Source organism: Electrona antarctica, assembly GCF_951216825.1.
Source record: "Electrona antarctica genome assembly, chromosome: 9".
NCBI lineage: Eukaryota > Metazoa > Chordata > Actinopteri > Myctophiformes > Myctophidae > Electrona > Electrona antarctica.
Window position 1 is genome coordinate 25,396,190 of NC_136790.1, and position 23,101 is coordinate 25,419,290.

At 40.6% G+C, this 23,101-nt stretch overlaps 1 protein-coding gene across 3 annotated transcripts in view; it reads right to left on the bottom strand.

Annotated features, from left to right (window-relative positions):
• The window catches only part of LOC306929799 (copine-9-like), a 92,319-nt gene that overhangs the window by 44,468 nt on the left and 24,750 nt on the right, over positions 1-23,101 (bottom strand). For all 3 annotated transcript variants that reach the window (XM_079510478.1, XM_079510476.1, XM_079510477.1), the window contains 2 exons: positions 18,457-18,496; positions 16,992-17,068 (listed from right to left, as the gene is read on the bottom strand). In XM_079510478.1, the coding sequence (XP_079366604.1) occupies positions 16,992-17,068; positions 18,457-18,496 (117 nt within the window). The remainder of the gene's footprint in view (positions 1-16,991; positions 17,069-18,456; positions 18,497-23,101) is intronic.

Here is a 23,101-nt window from a genome sequence, read left to right on the forward strand (position 1 = left end):
CATGAAGTCGGGGAGAGGAGCGAAGAGGAAATGCCATTGTGTTTCTGGACATTCTCCAACTTCTTTCTGGTTTGTCCTATATAGAGACAAATGCAGATTTTATTTTTTCCAATTAAAAATATGTCTTTCATTTTAACAATGTCAGACTCAGATAAACATGTGTACTCTAAGAACTGCATTGCCCAGCAAACTCTAGTTCAGTGGTTTTCAACCAGTGGTCCTTGAGGAGGTTCCAGGTGGTCCCAAAAATTATGGAGAGTTTGTAACCAAATGGACCCTTATAGATCTTTAACTCTTGAGAGCGTAACATGAAACCATATGGACCCTTATGGTTTAATTTTATGTTCTGAAGAATTGTTAAGGATCTGCATTATTATAATGGCCTACTAGTGCGCAAGCAGAGCGCGCAAGTACTGTCGACTGCTACGAACTTTCAAATCTCAGCCTCTCTGTGAAATAAATAGAATAGAATTTAGCTTTCTTATCAGGCGCTGGCCTGGTGCTGTCTGCCGCTGTCTGGGACTGCTTGGGGGGCTTGGCCTTATTCGGGGCAAGGTGGTTGATGCTAGATGCTAGAGGACTGTGGTCCGCTCCCCCCCATCAATGGTAGTTCATGCTTGATGGAGTAGGCTGGTGGCCATCTTTGCTCCGAGCTCTGGCCTCAGATGCTCAAAGCCTTCCTTCAGCCTCTGCTCCTTGCTTTTAACCTCAATATTAATGCTACATGGTGACGTAATAAGGATATGTTTCAGTGTCGGGTGGATTAAAGGAAATGCCTCTATATGGATATGTAATTTGTAATTTTGTAAATTGATTAGCAGTATACTGTGGTTACTTGGGTCGTTTGATGCGATGACGTGATGAAGATATGTACCAATGCCAGGGTGTAACTGGCTCTCGATGGTGACGTAATGATATGTTTCAGTGTCGGGTGGATTAAAGGTAATGTTTATACATGTATACATGTATGTAATCTGACACCAATGCCATATCAAGCACAAATTAATCATTACGTCATACGCTGCCACGGGACATACGCATCGGAGCACCGGACAAAAAACATTACTTGCACGCTCTGCTTGCGCAAGTAATAATGGGTCTTGATATGAAAAGAGTTAAACCACTGCTCTAGTACATCTAGTATAGCGTCAATGACGCTACGTGTAGCACTGGCCTCCCCACCGTCTCCTTGTCTATTGCCTATTATTTAAAATAAGATGCATTTTGGAAGCAAGGTCGAGATTTCCTTTGACAAAGGCTCACAGGAAAAACTCCCCCATCACTGCAACATCCACTTTGGATACACTTTTTCTGATACAATATGCATGTTGCCTTCTCTCATCCAAAGTGAGTGGCCTGGGCTGCAACATGAGTAGTAGGCTATCTACAACATGACAGCACCCTATCTAGGTTAGAACCAGAGCCCAGCCAGCAGCTATTACTGTGGGTCGTTGTCAATAATAAATGGTCTAGGGATTTGGGGGTTTCAGGGCTGTTTGCTACATGGTGACCAATCCTCAGAGACGGTGCACGGTACTCAACGAATAACTGATCCAGTCCCTGCCATGCTTATAACCATCATGGCACACAACGAAATTAATGATAACTCCCTGGGAGGCCTGAAAATAAGTGTGGGGCACGAATAGAAAGAGAGTTCATCGATAATGTATGTCACGGAGTAGCAAGATGGTTTTCATTGTGTGAATGTAAAGATGGTGGTGATAGTACTATCAGCTCAGCTCCAGAGCATCTTATGCATATTCATCTAGGGCTATTCTGGTAGTCAATTAAAACAGTTTTTGATGGAATGAGAGGCACAGGCCCTATTCAGTTTAATATAAAAAATCAGGTATCGCAATTCTACTGTTAGGAAAAGTAGACATATATCGTGGGCCTATAATTTCTTTTTGCCTTTATTGATAGATTTACAGTAGTTTTGACAGGAAAGGGGGAGAGAGATGGGGGGAAGACACGCAGCAACGGTCGTCGGGATCGGGACTCGAACCCGCGACATGCTGTCAGGCGGTGCCTGGACCACTCAGCCTATAATCTTTAACTGGATATGCTACTGAATAATCAGCGAACCGAGCATTCCTTTGCATTTACAGTTGGTACATCTCTAAAGATATTTTTGGAAGCTTTGGCCTCCATATGCTGATGCCAATTTTGGATACAATGTTGACTTGTCAAATCGATCATGCAATCGGTTTGTTTGATATGTGTGGTATAATATTATTTTTAAATAGTCTTCCTGGGATTTGGTTTTCCTGGCCCTATAGCCCAGGCAGAATCCCCTTCTTTAAGTAGACTGCATGGACAGCTTAGGGGAAAACCAAGGATTGTTTTGGCCTTTCACAGTAATTTGTCAATGATGGCTGATGTTTAACATTAGCCATGTATAAGTTCTAGCAGCAGGGGCGGTATTGATTTCGCTGTACCGCACTGTTGTGACGAAAAGAGAGTTGAGCTTAATAATATCCAATTCCAACCATAAACAATTATTCAACCATTTTAGTACAAGTCTAGTGAACTGGACTGGGGGGGGGGGGCTTCATTTGGCAAAGCTTCATCTGACAAGGATGGCCAATTGTTTCAAATTGTGTTGAAATACAGATCCCTAATTAGGCTACTTTCTGCCTTCAGTGTCCTGTCTCTCCTGTCTAAATAAAGCAATTAAAGTGATTTTAAAAAGCCTGCGAATAAATAAATCACCCAGAGTACCAAGCCACCAGGATGCCACACAAAAAACATGTTTAACTGTTGTCTGAACATACACTCATCAATGTGACTGAGGAAGAGCTCTAAGGGTTATCTTCATTATTTTGAATAAGCATATGGTCTTAGTCATCATTAGTCAGATAGACATAATTATATTTGACCACTAACGGCAGCAATCTGCCAGGAATAACTGTTAAGTGCTTTCTGTGAAGCAATGTATTTTCTATCCCGAGGTTGGAGGAAGTGAGACAGAAGAAAGAGAGGGATTCGGTGTGGAGTGAGTGCTTGAAGGAAACAGAGATTTGTCACTTGGAAAAGCAGATCCTTCAAGGCACCCTCTTCTGCTCTAGATGTACATTTGCTGGTGGTTATTTAATCAACATATATACAACAAATTACAAGACGAGACAGAAAATGAGGACTCGATGATCTGAGCATTACACCCATGGCATGGGCCCATTCATCATTCATCTATTGGGTTACCCCAAGAAAGGTGTCTTGGCACGCCTAATTGTCTGTGGCCGGCATTAATAGAATAATATTTGAGACACACAGAAGACTGCTCAGTTATGGGCAGCTAATGGAACATTAGCCATATACAGTACAACACACAGATAATGTTGAAAATAGCGATAGTGTTCCACTGTTCCATTATAGGTCCCATAACATGTTTACTCAGTCTCTTCTACAAAAAAAAGGGAAAAAGAAAGAAATGTGAAATTTAACAACCCCCACTTTTAAATATGCCCTATTTTTTATTTTCCACACACCAGACCAGTGTTTTGTGTTTTGGTTGTTAGTGTATTACTTCATTTTGTACCTGGCTTTGATGTGAACAGTGTATATGCACCTACTGAATGATGCAAGAATATGATGATGCTCCTGTTTAATAGAAATGTTATCAAGTCTGTTATTTCTGTTTTATTTTATTTACTGTTGCACTTGAATTCCCACAAAAGGAAACAGACATATGGGTACAATCAATGCGTACTCTGACAAAGCCTCCTCCAAAGACACTGACTCAGACATTGTTCGGATCGGTGGTGCGATGTAGGTGTGAGGGTGAACTCTAGATGCGAGGGCTGTGTAGCATAGCGAACCTAGGGCCCTATTAAGCAAGTGGAATCTAATTACATATAATTTTACAGTTTTTAAGACGTGGGGGCGGGTGCAATGTCATATTACAATTATGGGCCAGGTAAGAAGCGCTTTCGACACCCCGTGGTGTGAGCAAAACGGCCTTGAATTAGTCATGGGAGTGTTTCAGGGAGTTTTGAGGCTTACCCAATGAACATGTCCGTACTATTCTCTTTACGACACCAGCTGATGATGCGCCCTTTTCGGCAAGTGGTATTACATTTCTGCAGACTGGCACCATAGACATGACATGACTTTGTCACATTTGGGTTAATTATTCATATTGCACTGCATGCTGTCACCTTTATGCCTCAAAAGAACAGATCCACAAGCTGTCACAGCCATGATGTGCATAGCTTGTAGGCCTATGTCTCTATTTTGTTAAGTAACTTGCAGTTTTCATTGGAAAGTCATTACAGCGGCGCAGCCATATGCTAAGGGAGGGAGATATACGCACATCGTCACTTAATTTGTTTCTGTTCTAAGCATGAAAAACAGCTGTAAAAATCTTTATTCTAGTTGATTTGATTCATAAATGAATAACTAAGACTTTGAAATGGCACCTACCTATACCTTTCAGATCGGAATGGAACTGCGAGTAGATACGCAGCATTGGCTGGCAAATTGGCAATCCATGCGTAATGTTCCCAGAATCGTCTAACCCCCGAACATACAAGTTCGTTTGATATTGTTTAATTCGATAAAAATAGAACCATGTACCATACAGCGAATGAAAGCAAGATTCCTAAGGAATATGGGGATTTTTACATTTTAAAAAACGGTTGAGAAATGAGAGAACCATGAGTGTTTATAATATCAAATATTATAAGAATAATATGAAAGACAAACGGGCTGTGAAGAGCTCAGCTCACCATCCCGACAAGGAGGAAATATAGCCTATAGTGCATGCACGTATATGCACTGACTGTTGCACACACGCTCTTTATTTGTTTCTATTGAAAAACACCAGTAAAATAACGTTTATTTTATTTTATTTCATTCGAGTCACGACGAAGGAATGAGTTGAAATGCCATACGTGCGCCATGCGTATTGCTGCGGCCCCAATGTTATGGTCTTCGCTCGTAGCATATTATTGAAGAAGAATTGAGTCGGGTGTGATACAGCGTATGAAAGCAAACCTCCCAATGAGTATGGAGATGTTTTAATTTCTAAAAAAGGTTGAGAAATGAGCGATATATGACCCTTTATAATCTCAACGAGAAAGGCAGAAAGCTCGCTGTTGCCATGTGTCATAGAAACAAGTAAATAGGTCTATAAACATACTCCCAAAAGAATCGCATATAACAGGGGTCTACAACCTATTTTAAATGAAGTGCCATGTTTTTATTTTCTAGATAGTGAGTCTGCCATATCAAGATTCCTTTTAATGACACCACATTAAAATTTCCAGCATATTTTGATTGTCCACAAATATAAAGTTCTTCCTTCTTTTTACATATTTTCTTGCACATTGTTAGAATGATCATTATAAATATATATCCCCCTGCAGTCAGAGTTCATTGTTTTAATGAATGAATGTGATGCATTGTGAGCTGGTAGATCTGCTATTTTCAAAAGTAATCTTTGAAAAAAGTGACAATAAGAATATTTTTGAAAAATGTTATTGAAACATTTAAAAACACAAATCTGTCATGGGGGTCACTGGCTTAGTTGGGCAAATGCATTCATCTGGGGGTCCTTGACATGGGAATTTCACTGTGTGAGGATCACTGGTTTAAACAACATTAGGAGAAAAGCCCAAATAAGCACTTTAGAAACAAGAAAAGCAACCACAACTACCAATATTTACAAGCAACTTTGCAGAAAAAGAAGCCGCTTATAATAAACAGACATGGCAACACTCCAGCAGCACTCCAGAGCCGCTCAAGTGTCAAATCAAACAGTGCTTTTTGCTTTTAAGACGTGGTCAGACCCAGGCGGAATCGGTATGCGCTGAGTGTTTTTAGGTCAAGGGGCTTAATAGCAAATTAGCGCAAAGCGAAAATAATTAACATATGGACACTCCCCCAATGCTAAATTATGCAGGAACGTGGTATTCCATATGAGTGAGCGCTCACCACGGCTTCCATAATACGAAAAGGCGCAGAGCGAGGGCGAAATCTGTATTACCGCATGGGTTTTTCGTCTTGCTTAATAGGGCTCGTAGTGTCAACATAATTATCTGTGGGAGTCTGGCATGCATGCAGCATGAAAAGAGTGCTGTGATGCCAGCGTAAGAGTGACAGCAGGAAAAGAAAGGGGTGAGTTTTAGAAGTGCCTGAACAATTTATGCATTTTCATGTGTGTAAGAGATTGTCCTTATGTAAATCTACTACAACTTGCAAGTTGATAGTGTTTTAAAGCTGCAATCCGTAACTTGTATGTCCTACCACTACCAGGGATTGGAACCCATGAGGTCTCCCACATGACAGACAAAATGTCTATCCAAGAAGTAAAGCCTATTGAGATATTGCCTGGAGAAGTCTATATGAGCAATATACAATATCTGACACAGGTGGTCTAAATTCCTCAATGGAACAGTAAGTAGACCGTTGCTCCCAAGTGACAACTCCACATTATGAGTTTCATTCCAATATAGGATGGGACTGAGCTATAACTACTTCAAAGCACATTCTGTAATACTTGACTAGGAAATCTAGGCATGTGAGTAGATCTGGAAATGTTGATATGCAAAATATTTTTGTAAACAACACAATTCATCTTGAGTTTGATATTATCTTGTGGTTTGCAGAAACATTAATGCCAAATGTTTTTCTCTAGTGAGCAGGCTGACCAGGGCTCGCCTGCAGGAATGGCATCCTAACCTATAGTCTTCAATGGTTCCCAAACATTTTTAGCTCGAGAACCAAAAGAGAAAATCCAACTAGTGACAAGCTCACAATGTGTCTCAGAGCTTGTATATTGTATATCAAACTTAATTGCCACAGTGGAAATTAGGTGCATGCAAGCCTGATGACTCACATGCCAATTAAAGACTTCATTTAGAAGAATAGAAGAAACATGGAAAGAAATTTCATGAAAACTTTTAACAACAAAATTAGTGTTTGAAAATATAAAACACACAATAAGATTTGTGCTCACTATAACATTTATCATTCGTATCATTTAAGTTGATGCCTAATGTCAGTTAGACACAGCATGGTTGGATGTTTTTTGAAATGTAGATGGGAACACAACAACACATGTAGGCAGCCACATCATTTTTCTTGTGGTGTTAATCTTATCAGGCCTAAGCGGCACTCAGCATGTGAAACATAATTACATGAATGTTGTGTTATGGAGTCATGAGGGAGAGAAGATGGTTATAAATAAGGCCATGGTCATATAAGGCTACCTGTTTAAGAAAAGGTCAGAATCATGTGCTGTAAGTATAAAGCCTAATGTATACTGTACATTATTGTTGCATGATGGTATTAATAATAGATTCAAATGAAAAGCATATGTTTTCAAAAAGTGACACTGCCGTACAACAAAGTAAATTAGGCTTAAGCCTATTCTTGTATGCCTATTGCAAGTACACAGCAACATTTACAACTAAATTAAAACATAATAGCTTTTTTAATTAATTTAATCTAATTGACCAATCTCACCACCTCGATTGGCAAAGCTGAATATTCTGGAAGGCAGCCAAGAGGTGCATTATACTGTATTCGTTTAATCACGAAACTTATAGAATGTAGAAAGTTGTGATCAAATCTATCATTCATATATAAATGATATACAGGTCTAAACAAAGTCATTTCAAGCACTGTTAACTTTAGGCTTGTGTTTCAGAAGGGAGGAGGTGCACAGGCGGGTGCAATTGACTATTTGGCAAATGAAACCCTGTCACCTTCTTCCCTAGCTGATTTAGCTTGGACTGTTCCAGGCAGCTCATACATCTCAATAAGTGACCTTGACAGCCTGGTCCTCCTTAAAACTGCTGCTTGCCAGAATGTAATTTATTTGGGGTACGTGACTTTATCCTCTCGACATACAATATTTAATTATGAATGAAGGAAATAAATGGGTATCCCAGGAAAGGAATTCACCATGGCACAATTACCTGTACATACTGATTTAGAGTCATTAAAATAAATGGTGCTGTGTGAGGTGGGAGAGACAGGGAATGAGCAAAATAATCTCAGAGAAGAGATTCTTAATATTAATCTATTATTGAAAATTACACAAATAACCGCTAACAAATTCTGGGTATTGCATTGAAACAAACAAATGTTTTTCCTTGGACATGAATCTCTTACTGTGGTGTTGATCCTGGATTATGCATACAAATGTTATGTACAGTAATACATAATATACAGTATATATTATACTGTATATCTCATTCTCTAAACACACTCACTGGCAGGTCTTAATTCATTCATTCTTCCATAACCACCAGCATTCTTCAGTGAAAAATAATTCTAAAGAACTACAACAAGTGGATGGGTGCGGCCATCTTGGACCCAGGTCATTGCCTGTTTACTGACCGCATAGCAACCCAGAAGACCACGTCTTCTGCATGGAAGCGTTGGATTTGGATTTTTTTTTTGGCATCTTTGCCATGCAGGCCAGAGATATTGGCCCTCATTTATCAGCGCGATTTACACCCAAAAATGGGCATACGGTGAAATCACCACCATTTTCGGCATTTAGCATTCCAGCGTGACTTTGGATTTTGGCGTACACCATGCCAAATATCACGTCAGGTTGGGAGGTGTCGGCGCTCTCGTAGACAAGCGGAGGAGCATTGACTAACCAGCTGACAGGCTGTCACAGGCATCTAAATATACAGTGTGTATTCACTCCTAAAATGTATAGAAAACTAATAAATATTATAGCCTACGAAAAAAAGAATGTTGTAAAGGCATGTCATATGAAATTGGTAGGATATTTCTAAGTGTACAAGCAATTAAAAACAATGTTGCAAGTTAGATGCTTAAGCCATTTCAACAGTGTTTTGCAATTTGCATGAGCCATACATGCTAGGATTTTGGGAGACTGCATGACATGGAGAGGCATTGGTGCTGCAGCTGGAGAGTGAAGTCTCCCAACGTGGCTACTGTAATCTACAGCAGGCCCATGTCTTTCTGGAGTTATGTGCAATCTCCTCGTCTCGTTCTTGTTTAAGGATAAACCAGATGCGACGTTCGAATGCCAAATGTGCCGAGCCAGCGGAAATCGGGACCCGGGAGATCGGAGATAGGTAACCCAACCAGCCCACCACCACCATTACCATTACCACACACGTTAATGTTTAGGCTACGCATTCATACAATTGACAGCTCCAGGCCCCCAGCCACTGCAGCGAGGCTATCTATCTGTCATAAAAGTGGTCATGGTGTCACGGACCACAGTGACGGACAGGACAGGAGGAGGAGATGCAGCTAGGAGTTGCAAAACAGCAGCGTGCGTATGCGGCTGTCACGGGCTGTGCACGTCCAAACTCATTCCAATGACATGAGTGTCAAGAGTGTAGGTCGACGGGAAGCAGACAACGCGTAGTCTATAGCTATTTATTAGGCTATTTAATTCATGGTTCACAGGACACAGAATCAGGTTTTTGTTCACTAATATATCTAAAAGATTAAAATACTAAAAGATTAGCACTTTGGTGAGGTGTATCATGGATGTTTTATTGCTGTTCTATATTGTGATATATGTTTGATGTAGCATTGAAGTGTAATTTTATTTCTGCCACTTGGCCAGTTCCCACTTGTAAAAGAGACGCAGTCTCAATGTGTTTTTACTGGTTAAATAAAGGTTAAATAAAAATAAAATAAAATATCTTTTTGGATATTAAATTAATAAAGACTTTAATAATTTAATATACAACTAACAACACACAGTGACAGTTGGGCTTGCAAGTTGCGTATGTGCGTGTGCGTGTGCGTGTGTGTGTGTGTGTGTGTGCATGTAGGGGGGGGGGCACCGAGGTGGGCAGCGAGGCGAGCGGGGGAAACTCTTTTATTGGCTTTCCATCATATATAACTATGCTTTCCATACGTTGTTGGATAGAATTTCCCAATCAAGGAAACATCAAGGAAAATGTACTCAAGGAGTCCTCAAGAGAGACCTGGCAGCCCATCATAGTGGACCAGGAAACAAACAATCTTCAAGTCTCACCAGATTCACAGCTATATGTGGAAATAATTTCCGTATGCCTCTCCAGTGCCCGAGGAGTACCTCAAGGCCCTATAGGCCCATTCCCACAAGGACCAAGCCATAACATTCCTAGATATCCACACAATGGTTTTCTTTATGCAGAAGTAATGGTGTCTGCTGCTCCCACATTAATGAATAGTACGGATACAGTCTGCTCATGTGAGAGCTGACTAAAGCATATGAGGCATTTGGGGAAGATAACGTATTGGGGACAAACATAACTCTTCCCCAGAGTTCATGCAGACAAAAAGGACATTGAGGTCTGTCTCTACAAAGAAACAAAAGTGTATCATTAAGAGAATATAAAACGTAATAGACTATTGCTAATGATATATGCATTTACCGGTAAATACAAATTTGATCAAATCTCTTAGTTGCGCCAACATTGATCTAATGAAGATGCAGATGAAGAACCAAACGTCATACGTTACGGAAATCGGACACTTTCATTCCCACTTCAGCTGCCGGTGAAGATTTATGCGAGGTTGAGATTGTAGAGATTTATGGAACAAAATAAAAAGGATATCAATATAGCCACATTACACCCCATGTGGAACATTGCCAGTGGATTTACGGTCGTTCAATGCAAGTAGGAAAGAGATTTAGGATTTAATTCCATTACAGAGGAGCTAAAGCAGCAGCAACAGCCTTACCACCCAGGTGCTCCGATACAGCCTTACCACCCAGGTGCTCCGATACACAGCCTTACCACCCAGGTGCTCCGATACACAGCCTTACCACTCAGGTGCTCCGATACACAGCAACTACTGTAAAGTCTCCTTACCACCCAGGTGCTCCGATACACAGCCTTACCACCCAGGTGCTCCGATTCCCCAGCAACTACTGTAAAGTCTCCTTGCCACCCAGGTGCTCCGATACACAGCAACTACTGTAAAGTACCACCCAGGTACTCCGATACACAGCAACTACTGTAAAGTCTCCTTGCCACCCAGGTGCTCCGATACACAGCAACTACTGTAAAGTACCACCCAGGTACTCCGATACACAGCAACTACTGTAAAGTCTCCTTGCCACCCAGGTACTCCGATACACAGCAACTACTGTAAAGTCTCCTTGCCACCCAGGTACTCCGATACACAGCAACTACTGTAAAGTACCACCCAGGTACTCCGATACACAGCAACTACTGTAAAGTACCACCCAGGTACTCCGATACACAGCAACTACTGTAAAGTCTCCTTGCCACCCAGGTGCTCCGATACACAGCAACTACTGTAAAGTACCACCCAGGTACTCCGATACACAGCAACTACTGTAAAGTACCACCCAGGTACTCCGATACACAGCAACTACTGTAAAGTCTCCTTGCCACCCAGGTACTCCGATACACAGCAACTACTGTAAAGTCTCCTTGCCACCCAGGTGCTCCGATACACAGCAACTACTGTAAAGTACCACCCAGGTACTCCGATACACAGCAACTACTGTAAAGTACCACCCAGGTGTTCCGATACACAGCAACTACTGTAAAGTACCACCCAGGTACTCCGATACACAGCAACTACTGTAAAGTACCACCCAGGTACTCCGATACACAGCAACTACTGTAAAGTACCACCCAGGTACTCCGATACACAGCAACTACTGTAAAGTACCACCCAGGTGATCCGATACACAGCAACTACTGGTAAGGCTCCCCCATATCTTGCCAGCATGATTGAACCCTACAAACCCTCCCGCGCACTCAGATCAGCCAACGCAGGGAAGCTGGAAGTACCCTCACTAAAAACGCCGGGATAACGCTCCACATGTCCCAAACTCTTCTCCCTTCTGGCCCCAAAACTGTGGAATGCACTTCCCGTTGCAATCAGAACTGCAGCATCACTCCCGATCTTCCGCCGTAGTCTGAAAACCCACCTTTTCAGACTCCATCATGGCCCATAGCACTTACCCTACCCCCCTTAGACAGCACTTCTTAGACTTATATAGCATTTGAAACAGACTTATAGCATGTCATGTAGACAGCACAATAAGTGCATTGTATGTAGTCATAGCACTTCATAGTATATATGTACAGCATAGTATAGCATATATGTATAGTTTATATGTATAGTGTCATTATACAGATATGTTCTAGTTATAGTTTGTATGTATAGTGTCATTATATAGATATGTTCTAGTCACGTTCTTAGCTTACGCATGTTTCGCGATAAATGCATTTTGCATATGTGATGTATTCCCATGCTTTTTGTTCTTGCTTAATGTAAGTCGCTCTGGATTAAGAGCGTCTGCTAAATGCCTAAATTGTAAATTGTAAAGTCTCCTTACCACCCAGGTGCTCCCATACACAGCAACTACTGTAAAGTCTCCTTAACACCCAGGTACTCTGATACACAGCAACTACTGTAAAGTCTCCTTACCACCCAGGTGCTCCGATACACAGCAACTACTGTAAAGTACCACCCAGGTGCTCCGATACACAGCAACTACTGTAAAGTACCACCCAGGTGCTCCGATACACAGCAACTACTGTAAAGTCTCCTTGCAATCCGTCCAATGATCCATGGGTCGGCGGTTCGAATCCCGGCTCCTCCTGTCTACATGTCGAAGTATCCTTGGGCAAGACACTGAACCCCAAATTGCTCCCGATGTGCTGGTTGGTACCTTGCATGGCTTCCGCCGCAATCGGTGTATGAATGTGTGTGTGAATGGGTGAATGTAATGCACAATCTATGTAAAGCGCCTTGGATAAAGGCGCTATATAAATGCACCATTTACCATTTACCATATTGCCATGACAACCCAGTAGAATATAATAAAAGAAGCATGCAGAGCTACAGTAAATGTCAGATCAAGACACAAAACGGTTCATACAGACTTTTGAAAAGATATGGGGTAGGTTCTTTGAGGTTCTACCTTCAATATCTCCTCTGGGTTGATTTTGCTTTAGTTTTATTTATATTGTTATTTTTATTTATTTATCCGAGTTGATGTTGTCAAGGGGTGTTGTGTACAATACAGAGTAATGAGAGCTGTGTAGTTTACCTTTCTGGGGTTGGGGTGGGGGGTGGGTGGGGGGGGGGTTGTTTTTGCTGTTTTTTGTCTTCTTTTTTTTTAGTTTGTCTTGTCTTGTAAAAAAAAAAAAAATCTTGATTCTGTAATTCATTGTTTTAAATGATGATGTCTGTATTACCATTAAATAAATATTTAAAAAAAAAAGGTTCATACAGCATCAATGGCAAAAGAATAAATAGTTATAAAATAATAATAAATACAAATCTAAAGTCCTTGAATGAAGTCTACAAATTGGAATCAAAGACAAATGGAGCATATGTCAAAATAACAGCGCTCCGTGAGTTGCTTGTGTTGGTCATACACAGGGAGGCTGCCTGCATGTGGGGAGAGGTGAAGCTTTGCGAACAAATCAATGCTGGAGTTTGTTAACTGATTAGTGTGATCAGGCTTGATCAAAGAGTTGGGATCATGCCAGTTTGCTGTATCAGTGGTGCACTGGATGGGAGTCCACAGAGAAACATCAAGCATCCTTCTGCACATGGATTTTTAATATTTAATCATGCAGACTGTCAATATAAGAGATTTGCATCTGAGAGGCAACACGAAAAGTTGAATACTGTGTCTGGTGTGTGTTTGAATAGTTTGTGGCAAAACCTTGATATAAACTGCAAACTTTGAAATTTGAGGCTGAATAGAACATGAGGCCTTTTGTCAACATGTATGCCCCTTGCATTCCCTGAATCCATCCTACTCAAGGAGAACGAGTAAGCAGAATCCCCCAACACTCAGCATTGCCTGCCTGCTTACTACTTACCATATTCCAGTCCACTTGAAATTAATCTAAAAGTGTGAAGCAGAGATGAACCTTATGGATGGCACAAGAAAGAATTACGCTTCAGTTCCACGTGATGTCTTTATAGAAAAAAGGGCGATGGCGGTAGAAATTAATTAAATAGTGAAAAATCACATTTCGTCTCTAGCCTTAGGTAGGTCAGTTGCCCATGATATAATACAAAGCAGATGGCAAGACACATCATGCATGCATCATGTACTTAATTGTTCTTACAATGACGTGTGTGCCTGTCTGCATTTGTCTCTGTTTCTCAAACCACATGATGTTGTTAACCTCCATCTACAACTGAAAACAGTGGCCCTTGATGCTCTCTTCAAGAAAACCTTAGATTTAATGAAAGAATGCAAATTCTAATGCTAGCAGTGTCATTCTGTCAAGGTGTGGTGTAATTGTAACGGCACAAGAGAGTGTGCATGCCTCTTCGCTCTTCGGCTTGGATTGTATTCCAAGCATTAGGGTGCACCCACGTTTACTTTATTCTTTTATATAGTTTGTTAATTGTGCTTGATATTGGAGTGTGGTTTTACACGTTAATTGTAATTATATTAATGTTGCAAATGTTGTCTTTGCTTGTATGAATGTAATGGGTGGTTAACAATAGGGTATTGAAAATATTGGACATTTTGTAAGGGGACCGTGGGACAAACAGCACGTTTTGTTGCTATGGGGCGACTGTGGCTCAAGAGGTAGAGCAGGTCGTCCAATGATCCATGGGTCGGCGGTTCGAATCCCGGCTCCTCCTGTCTACATGTCGAAGTGTCCTTGGGCAAGACACTGAACCCCAAATTGCTCCCAATGTGCTGGTTGGTACCTTGCATGGCTTCCGCCGCAATCAGTGTATGAATGTGTGTGTGAATGGGTGAATGTAATGCATCTATGTAAAGCGCCTTGGATAAAGGCACTTACTGAAGTAACTATCACTTTCTAGTAAGATATTGTTAACTATTATTGCTTTCGGGGGGGGGGGGGGGGGGGGGGGGGGGTCGGTCACTCCAGACGAGACATGTGTTTGCCACAGTACAACCAACCAGTGACAGGCACCACACATGGGGGATTCCATTGGCAATAACTACATTTGGGAGCAAAAATAAAAATCACACCCGTGGGCACTCTAATCAATTATTGACATTATACGAACCTTGAAACATACCTTACATCACCAAGAATGGTGGTCCCTTATTGTCCAAGGGTTTCCACCGACATACCTACAGACATACCGACAGCTGATTTGCTCAGACACATATGACGTAAATTATCCATTCATTGTCAATGGCATTTAATGTTTGTGTTAAGACAGAATCTACACTATAGCTGTTTATAGGAGGGAGTAGCGCCCCTCAAAAACACTTAAGGGCATTCTCCTGTAAGGCGCTTCCATTCTAAACTCACCTTCTTATCTTTCTCTCACAACCTATGTCAGTTGTAGCCTACACCTTGCTCTGTGGGACACAACTACACATCGACATCACTTTCTCAGTGAGCAACAGTTGGGGCACATCTTTCTTATCCATCATCCGCTAAACCCTCACTCAGCTTGGTGAAATACACCTATGTCATCCAAGGGCATCAGAGCCTCTCTCTTTTATCGACAAGCTGTCTGAACTATAGGAAATGTTCCTGCATGCTTGTATGAAGATAAATGATGGCACAGAAGAAGACCTAGGCTGGGAATGTGATGTATAGATTGCTGATAATGAACTACGTAGTTCATAATTCGGGTAGAGGAGTTCCCCCCTCACTGTTGAGGTTGTTTATGTTATCACACAGAGAGTCTAGCCAATAATCAATTAAGTATTTTTCAGGACAGGTGCATAAAAGCATATTTAACATAATTACATAAGACCTTGTAACTTATCTAGTTAATATTTGTTCATGTTACCCTCCCAATGAGGGAATATTTGTTCATGTTTATAATATATAGTATGACATATATAGTATGACTTTCTTTTCAACGTGTCTATTATGAGATTCATTGCTTTTTATTATTATTATTTACAGTATATGTAGTATTGCATTGCAGCTCAGTGCTGCAGGCTGGTAGCATCTCGTCTAACCTCTGTCAACAAGCTGGCTTGGGACCTGGGCCGCCGGCGTGGTGGTCCAGGCACCCTAGGCTGCAATGCCAGCATGACAGAGTGAGTCGCGGGTTCGAATCCCGACGACCCTTGCTGGGTGTCACTCCCCATCTCTCTCCCCATTTCCTGTGACTCTACTGTCCTATGGAATAAAGGCATAAAAGCCCAAAAATAAATCTAAAAAACAAACAAAAAACAAGCTGGCTTGGTGTTGACTCAACTTGACTGGATGTTTCTTGTTTAGTGCTCTATTCTCGAAAATAGTGGGCATGGCTTCAGTGGGTTATTTTTTAGAGATATTGGTATCTGTGTGCTTGGCGCCATAGATCTTTTATTTCTCAAACCTTTTCTACAAGCCCACAATGTGTCACGATACAATGTGTTGTGAGCTTGTAAATTGTTAAAATAGCCGATGGATTAAAGTGTTTAAACTGATTTAGATGTTATTAACACATTTTGCTGGACACCCCTGGAACCCCCTCAAAGAATCCTATAGCGGTCGCCGGATCCCACTTTGAAAGCCACTGCCAAACTCATTGTTGTTGTTTTTTGTAACTACTTTTCATTTCACCCAATTTGATATTCACTTGTACATAATACCTCAATGCCAGTCTGCCTTTGTAGAATCACTCTCTGAACCAGTACTTTTTGTTTTGCTTGGAATCTATATAGCCTATAATGAGTACAGAGTGCAGGTAATGCTGGTGCAAATCACAGGGAATCTTAGCAAGCTACTGTAGGTGTGATGAATTGTTTTACATTAATTCAGTAGACACTTTCCCAGTACAGCCAGTCTATTCCTGGCTACTGACCAGGATCCCCTTGGGCAACTGGGGGTTAACTGACTCGTTCAAGGGCACCTCAAGCAGTGCTTCAGTGATGTCATGGGGCTTTGAACCAGGGATCTTCTAGACACAGCCTTAGGCGGCTGTAAACATCCATTATAATGTGTGACGTGTGTGTGTGTGTGTGTGTGTGTGTGTGTGTGTGTGTGTGTGTGTGTGTGTGTGTGTGTGTGTGTGTGTGTGTGTGCGTGCGTGCGTGCATGCGCCTATGGCAGACTCACGAGAGTGTTCTCTCCATCCTGCTGCCTGTGGAGCCAATGATCTCCCCCAGTGTACAGAACATCTGTCCCAGGAAGTCCTATAGGAAGCAGCGGACAACAGGGCAAGGTGTTTAACATGGTTTAACAAGGTACAGTGTTCTTCACAGTATACAGAAGAACCAGAGAACACGGCTAATTGTTTAACGTGGTACACAGGTAGCCTACAAGGCACACAGATTAAAGCTGCAATCTGTAACTTATTTAACTGGATAAAATTTGAAATATTGTATCGATCTGAGCTGGGATTGAACCTAATGAGCTAGCTGGCTCAGAGGATCACATTACGAATGGGTCACTTCTGTGGGGTGTCCACACTATGTTAAAACAATATATCTAGCACATCTGTGGTTGGAGAGGTGGTGTCTACTACTGTTCCATTGACAAATGTAGACCCTGGTGTCAGGTAGGACACCTACTGGTTGACAAGTAGTACTTGTGGCTCATTATTGCATTATCTCCTCCAACCAAGCAGGGCATTTCTAAAAATGAAAATGTACATACTGAATCATTTATGCATCAAGTGAGTTTCATAATAACTCCTAGTCCATTGACAAGGAACATTGAATTAAGGAGTCTTTTATTACTGAAACCTGAAAACAATCCGAGCATTGTCTCACGAGATTTGCCTGTACTCAAAAAGTAAGAAAAAGAATGGAATAGAATGTTCTCTTCTTAAATGGTTCTTTGAGAGACAATTTGTACTGAATACTTGCCAGATGGTCCATTATTTCTTGAGTGTTTCGACAATCCAATTAAACTCAAGTTAATCACAGAGACCAAGATCGCCCACTGAATATGTTTATGCAGTGCTAAGACCAGGCTGCTAACATAAAAATGTCCAAGCGATAATAAGACAGGAAAGAACGAAAGAAGAGAGAATGTCACAGAAAACTGGCATACCTTCTTCTCATCCAAGCAGCAAATAAAGACAGACAAAAAACACAATCAAAAGTCTTTTCAAGTCTATGTTAAACAACATGTTGTGTCACATAAAAAAACATATAGCGACTTATTTTGCACATAAACATACAAGGATCAGAAATCAGCTGATATACTGTAGCTGCTCAGTAAAATGTCAAATGGTTACAGCCTGAGGGACAAAAGCATCTCAGAGCTGATTTAATATATGGCTTCTTAAATCATTATTATAATCAGCTATTCTAGTCCCTTTTAGACCATTTAGGACTGTGGCCGATTCTAAAAACGCCTTCTAAATCCTGACCTTTAAGTTTTCTGAAAAACGTACGTCAAAAATGTATTTATTAAAAAAATAAATCAAAAATGTTATTTGCTATATCCCGTTTCCGTCATGAAGGTAGAACACTAAAAGGGGTTTCAAGTCTATTACTTTCTGAACCATATTAGCAATATTATTATAAAGAGAGAAGAATTATTGAGAGAATTGTTTCATACAGTATGTGCTTACATGTTTAGAGAGGTTGCAGCTTCTGGTGTCAACATTGTACCTGAAAGACAGTTTAATAACACACTGAATGAAATTTGTTCACGAACAACAAGTAACACATACAGACATGCACCAGTTAACCATCTCAACTCGAATCTCACTTGACATAATGCACACTGAAAACCACTGGAGAATACACAAGATAAATATCATGTTTGCTAAATAAATAATAATACAGTGTGTGTACAGTATATTACATCTAAAGGAAGCATCAACATAGATAGATGATAAAACACAATGAAATGTATGGATCTGGAGCAGCAAAGTAGTAGATCTCAATCATGCTCACTACTTTGGAAGAAATAAATCACGGTTTTCTTTGTTCTAGCGTTGTTCCCTTCCTCAAGGCTACAGTGTATCTCCCTGGGACAACGGTTTCTGTTCATGTTCGACAGAGGAAAACCACTTGCGTGATGAATAATATTACACAATTACTGTGTATCCTTCAGCTCTTTCAGATCTCTCCACCTCTCTCTCCATTATTCTCTCCCTTCTCTCTTTCCACGCACATTCTCAGTTTAAGCCTTTTTGAAGTCGACATTATGGCTGGCAGTGCCCACAGCCCCACACAACAGCCTTCACCTCACCTGCCTCTTGTCTTGATCCATTAGGAAACCACATTGACCGGATGGAGCAAAAAGTATATACCCAATTACCCGTTGACCTGATCAAAGACCTGATTGATTGATTGATTGATTGATTGATTGATTGATTGATTGATTGATTGATTGCATAATGTTGTAACGGCTTATTGTGATCTTGTAGATCTGCTATTTTCACACAATGTTAATCATTATGACTAGGGATGTCCCGATCACGTTTTTTGCTCCCGATCCGATTCGGATCATTTGATTTTGAGACATACCGATACCAATCTTTCCCTGCTCTTTATATTTTGATATAACACTTATATCACAATAGAAAATATCCTAATGTAGTCTGTTGTGTTGCCTTTCAATTAATGAAAGGCAAAATGTGACTATACTTTTATTAGAATTACTGATTGTGTTTTCTTTCTTTCTATGAAAGCATGGAATCATAGCAAAATAATGATGTATTGTTTAATTAGAGTGAATACAGTTCTACAGCTTATAGAACTGAGGTCAAGTTAAAACTCTTAAAGAGTATCTCTATCATTCAGAGAGAGTACTACAGACACCTATACCATCATGCATAGCGGGGTTGCATTTCCTTTGTTTTCATCATAGGTGCCTCTGAGTGTTACTAGTCTTTGTTTGATGATCTCTGACTGGGACCAGAAGGAAAACAACTACCATAAACACAACCGTTTTTGCAAAATCTCATTGCTTATACATCTTCCTATGAGATTTACATTAGACAATAAAAAATCCGATCTTTTCTGGGGAGAAAAGATTCCGATCTTTTGAAAATCATGAGATCGGAGCCGATTTCCGATCACCCGATCCGATCGGGACAACCCTAATTATGACATGTATGGATTGCGCAATTTATACAATACTAAGTAATTACTTAATACAATACTCAGGATAGGTTAGAGGTAGGTTTTTATTGCGTCTGGTGTGAAATGCACCTTAGGGTTAAGGATGACGAGGTTGGAGAGTTTAAACCACCTTGGTCGGGTTGAATGTAAAGAGCAGCACGGCATCTGGGGTAGCCTACACTAGGGAGGCTTTTAGCCTCTTGACTTTCTCCCTTAGCCGCTCTCCCCATAGCCTCACAGTTCTGTTGATGGACAGAGGAGTTCTGCATGGTCAGGAGAGAGAGCGGGACACCTTGGCAAGCGTGACAGAGCTGACAACTGTGTGACGGACAGACCAATGGTCTGCCTCACCTCACCGCCTCGAGCATCTGGGAGAGCTATAGGGTCATTTGTGGGGAACAACGGTGTGCAAGTGTCTCAAGATGGAAGATTTCTCATCAACAAATGTTTGGGTTACTTTACATACTGTATTGTGCTTCTTCGAGATACCATTGCATGTGATTTATCTTTAGCGATAACATAGTCCACATACACATACATCCCAAAATGAAAAGACGCTCCTTTACGACACATTTATTACCACAGTTTTGCAGTATTGTAGGTCCTTATATCAGTAGAATGACAAATAAACAATCAAAAAAATGCTTCTGCAAATGTTTTGCATCAAACTATTCATATAGTTGATGGCTCATTCATATAGCTCCTATTCGCGGTGAAAATTCGACCTTGTTTGTTAAATTATGTTGCTTTATCGCTCCATAATATTGACCGTACAGTATGCGTGTTTCGGGGCATATTAATCGCATGAAATGTTTCCCGTGTGTAAAGACACGCTTGGTCCCACCATGTTTTATATTAAACATGAATGACAAAGACAAAGTACTTCTGTTTGAGCAGTGCATTGCATGTGTCACCATGATAGTGATGTGGACTCTGGGCCATGCAGCAAATCACTTAAATTATCCAAAAATAAAGAATTAGGAAAAAGCAAAACTATATATAAATGTATAGTGTGAAATAGTGTGAAATACAATATTTAAAGTGTATAAAATATCAAAAAACAATTAGAAAGGACATGAAAGAAATAGAATAGAGAATAGATTAAATATCAGTGTAGCACAGCTTATCTAAGAAATAAAGGTGACAGATTTAAAATTGCAAGACCAAGACAATGCATAGCAACACGATAAGCACCTCTAGGGATATATTTTACTGTGGTGCTGTCTTTCATATATGATCAAAATCATGGTTGCTCAGTAGTACAACAGTAAACATTTCATCACTGTGTTAATTAAAATCTAATAAGGGAGTAAGGGAGCTGTGTGTAGTCACTTTTCTCATATGATCTTCCTTTGTAATATGAAAGGTTGTTCAACGCTCGTATGGAAAAAGCAGATTTCTATTTTATACCTGCAAGAGCTAGATACATTTCATACCGCTGTGGTTTTGGGGTTTCTTATTTTCACTGTTTGCAGTATGGTCGAGTATCAGGTTGTAGAGTAGGAGTTTAGAGAGGATAATGAAAAACCAGTAATATCACCAGCTGTAGCACTGCAGAATACAGAGCTCTCTGCCATTTCAAACAGTTCTATAGAAGTCACTCCAGAACCCCCACACGTACGTTTATTACTCTCCCTCTATCGCTTTAGCTTTCTATCTCTCCTCTCCCTTTCTCCATTTCAATTGAAATATCCCACCCTCAACAACGGCTTTGTACACAAATCCCCTTCACTGTCTATGTAAAAATGCTCTAAGGCTGTCTTGGGTGGTATCAAATGAAATTACCACACAGTGGGATAAGCCTGTGAGTGATGGCCAAATGAGATTTCAGTGTGGAGGAGTGATAGACTTGCTCGTAAATCTAATGACCTTCAATTACATGGTGGGCAACAAGAGAAGGCAGCTGAGCTTTTATATTTGAGAGAAAGGTGGGATTGTACACATTCTTATGATACAAAGACAAGAAACACTTTGTAATTAGTCTTTTGTAACAATGAAAGTAAGAAGATTATTGTTTTGTGTGACAGATGTTGGCCATGAAGTGAACAATTTAGAAGGGAAGAAGGGCGATGGAGTATTAAATCAAGCTTAAGAGTCTAAAAACAGAATGTAGACAAACCTTAATTACATTCCTTAGTAACTAGTTTTTGTAGCACCTGTGCTTTCTCTGCACTGGTATCTTTCAGAGGCAGGTTAGAGGTAGGTTAGAGCAGGGGTTCTCAACCCGTGGGGGTCGCCAAATTATTTTGGGGGTTCCCCAAATTATTTAAAATAATAATAAAATAAAATAAAAAAATAAAATTGTAACTGAATGGCTGGAAAATGGAAATGAAGAGTTTACATATAGTAGGCCTACACATAGTACATGTATACACCTTCCCTAATGATTATATCTTGTTTCAGTATTTATTTATGGTGTATTGTCTCTATTATTAAGGTTATTGTAGCAGTCAATTTATATTGGGGGTCGGGAGGGGGCGGGGAGGGGGTCCCGAGGCATTGCCAAAGCATTTCTGGGGGCCAAAAACGTTGAGAACCCCTGGGTTAGAGGTTACTTACTATTCCTTCCTCAAAACCATTTGTAGCAGAGCCACAGATATAGCAGGGCTGCTTTCATCACTAAGGCTCCCCACCCAACTCAACTTTCATTTATTCATTTCCCATATGGGCTAAACACCGTCTAGAGTCAATGGATGTGTTCTGTGCAATTATACCACCTGCAGAGAGGAATAGTGTTGGAATACAAAACAACCAGCATGAATAGTTATATGGCTGGGATCGAAAGCCTTTGATCCCAGGGTTTAGTATCAAGATTGGCGGTGAGACTTCACATTCTGCAATTTTCTGATCTACCTCAAAGTTAGTTGATAGCGGAAATGATCCCGTTCAGTCAATTCCGCCCAAGAAAATATCTTGGAGAGCTTGGAGAGCCCTCTTGATAGTTAGAGATGCATCTGAGGGAATGCAATGATGTGTGTGCAGACGTACGCTTTGCTCTAAGAAGTAAATTGTGAAGAAAGTTTTCAGTAGGTGGGACACTGAGAGGGTAGTATAGAATAAGAATAATTATACATTTTCTTATTGTATGTATTTTCAAACATATGTATTAATACTTTGTCATGATCTCTGTTATGATCTGTCTCC